The sequence below is a fragment of the Sinocyclocheilus grahami genome, unplaced genomic scaffold (assembly GCF_001515645.1).
Source record: "Sinocyclocheilus grahami isolate Dianchi unplaced genomic scaffold, SAMN03320097.WGS_v1.1 scaffold844.1, whole genome shotgun sequence".
In the NCBI taxonomy this organism is placed as follows: Eukaryota; Metazoa; Chordata; class Actinopteri; order Cypriniformes; family Cyprinidae; genus Sinocyclocheilus; species Sinocyclocheilus grahami.
Genome location: NW_015506023.1, coordinates 502021 through 505084, shown reverse-complemented (window position 1 = coordinate 505084; position 3064 = coordinate 502021). Strand labels below are relative to the sequence as shown.

The 3064-nt window shown below is 35.5% G+C and overlaps 1 protein-coding gene across 1 annotated transcript in view; it reads right to left on the bottom strand.

The window, feature by feature from the left end:
* LOC107562852 (oxysterol-binding protein-related protein 1-like) overlaps positions 1–2391 on the bottom strand; it is an 8762-nt gene extending 6371 nt beyond the window's left edge. The window contains exons 1-2 of the mRNA XM_016247595.1: positions 2316–2391; positions 505–682 (exon numbers count right to left, since the gene is read on the bottom strand). Coding sequence (XP_016103081.1) covers positions 505–600 — 96 coding nt within the window. The 5' untranslated portion in view covers positions 601–682; positions 2316–2391. The remainder of the gene's footprint in view (positions 1–504; positions 683–2315) is intronic.
* Positions 2392–3064: the final 673 nt, after the last annotated feature.

The following is a 3064-nucleotide window of genomic DNA, read 5'->3' as shown; positions in this document are numbered from 1 at the left end:
AAGTGAGTTTAGGGTTAAAACGTCAACACATATCTGCCAGTGGGCTCAGAAAAATAAACTTAATTCAAAGGGAAAACAAGTTTTAATACCACATTAACAGATGTTTGTTCTTGTTTTAATCATGGACTCATTTAATATTGTTCCATTTCTCAGAAAACAAGACTTCATATCATCCTTTTGCATCTGAAAAATGTATTTGGATTTAAGGATGTTTACATATTCATATTGGAACAACAAAAACAAAAATAATTAAGATGATATTCATTTTCTGCAGTGCATGCAACATTTAAGGCTGCTCTCTTCTGCTCCGATTTAAGAGCTTTTAAGGCCTTAATTTGTGAAAATGTGAAGTATACACTTTTAAAGACCTTTTAAAGACCTGCAGAAACCCTGCTAATGAGGTTTTAACAGTATGTTTAAGCAACAACAATAATAATAATCTGTAACCACTGCAAAATGGCCTTTTTAATACACAGGGTAAAGTGAATGCACAATTTAAAATGAGAAAGGAAAAACAAATCCCATGAAACCGAAGGTATACCTGTGATTTTTCTCTCCATTGCACTGGGTTTTGTCACCCTGGCTACCGTCCCCTGACATGATGTCTCAGTCTCTGGGGTCACAGTTGAAGCTGTGTCTGTAGACACCAAACTGTTCTGGCTCTAGAAAAACATAGAAGGATCTAGCAAAAACATGGTGCTTGATGAGAAAAAGAAGAACATTTGATAACTTTATAAAGATAAACAAATGCATAGAATGATATAGACAGACTGTCAAGACCAGAACTATGTTTTCAAACAGCTTTGTAAGCCAAAGTAGATCATAGAGAACATTGATGCCAATGTTTCGTAATATTATTTCGATACTTTTGGGAAATGCAGCCTAGAACTGAGCATGTGGACAATTAACATCAACAAATGGATTGGTATTAGAGAAACACCGTTCAAATTATTTCTTGTTGTGTGCATTATGTATATGAAACATATATAAGTTTAAGCAAAGTATGCACATGTTTCAAACATTGTAAAGCATAGGGGATTATAAGATTATGACAGTATTATGACAGGTGGTATGATGACATCTGTCAACTGCTACAAGCAAATTAAGACATACATTTAAACCTTTATCAGTGTTTAATGTCGTGTGTTTACTGTAGTTCACATTGTACTGAACATCTGTCTGCCGAGAGAGCCCTAAAAAGGCACTTAGCTATACAGCACTCTCAGAAAAAAGGTGCAAAAGCTGTCACGGGGGCAGAACCTTTTCTAAAGGTACACCTTTGTACCTTATTTACCCCTAAAGGGTGTATATTAGTACCTTAAACATACATATTAGTACCTAAAGTGTGCGTATTAGTGCCTAAATGGAACATATTAGTACCTTTTGAAAGGGTACCATCACAGTGACAGGTTTTGCACCTTTTTTTGAATAAACATTGCCTACAATAACAACTAAATTTGCCTATTAACAACTAATAATTCCGAGAAAATTATACAAATTACTACAAATAAATATCAAGCAACACATTGTTAAATGTGTATCTTTGAAGTAAAAAGTAAAATGAAATAGTATTTTATTGTAAAACATTCTCCAGTAATCTACAACTTATATATATTTACATTTAGTCATTTAGCAGACGCTTTTATCCGAAGAGACTTACAAATGAGGAGAATAGAAGCAATCAAAAGAGCAATAATATGTAAGTGCTATGACAAGTCTCGGTTAACCTAATGCAGTAAACGTAGCAAGCTTTTTATATATAATACATGTTTTATTACTTTAATTTACTCTGAATAGGGCAGAGTAAATTAAAGTAATAGCTAACCAATAAACAAATAAGAAACAAATCCAAAAATTCATATTTTATTGTTGGTATAATTCATTTGAATCTAATTAGATTAGACTCTGCTCATGTGTCTGTCCTTGATGATGCCACACCTGAAACATTGATAACATACAATAATGCAAAAAATTTAATCAGAAATTCAAGTGTTATAAAAAAATCCCACCGGCTCAGTGACATCAAAACACGGAGGAAAACTGATAAAAACACTCAACACTTGATAAAAAAGATATCATGTGGTATACGATACGTATATAGAATCCTGTTTTGATTAATGTTACTGTACTCTACAGAGTGACAACATGACCGATGCTACTATTCTTGTCACATTTTCAATCACTCGACCTATCTTCACTTTCAGTGCCAGAGGTCATACTCTAACTAAATCTACTGTCAGTAGCTTCATATGACAGTGAAATAAGTGACATGAAAGTAAAGATGTGAGCAGAGAAGAGCAGAAATGTGAATGTACCTGCCTGGATGGCCTCTGCAGGAGTCACCTTGTTTTGCGTCCTCTCTGCTGTTCCTGTATGTGAGACTGTAGCTGCGCGAAATGGAGCACAGGAGAGACAGTGTGAGAGTGTGTGTGTGTGTGTGTGTGTGTGTGTGTGTGTGTTCATATGACAGTGAAATAAGTGACATGAAAGTAAAGATGTGAGCAGAGAAGAGCAGAAATGTGAATGTACCTGCCTGGATGGCCTCTGCAGGAGTCACCTTGTTTTGCGTCCTCTCTGCTGTTCCTGTATGTGAGACTGTAGCTGCACGAAATGGAGCACAGGAGAGACAGTGTGAGTGTGTGTGTGTGTGTGTGTGTGTGTGTGTGTGTGTGTGTGTGTGTGTGTGTGTGTTTGGCTCAGCATAAAGAGGATCGGAGAGCAGCTGATCAATCTACACCTGTGCTGCGATGAACAGTATATATAGCTGAACTATTAATAATAATGCAATCCTTTCATACTTTTCAGCAGAGTTCTGTAATAAATGTGACTGTTACCTCAATGGCTCTACTTTCTCTGCATACTAATGTCACAAGACTCAAAACACAATACAATGTATAGACTGTGTGGAAATATGATGTCTATGCAGCCCTTGTTAAGAAATTAATAAATAAACATGATAACTTAATATGATAAACGTCAACAGTAAACCTAGATAGATGTGATTATGAAGTGTGTAATGGAACATTACTGCTCACTATGCACTGAGCCGTCTTAAGAAGCTTTA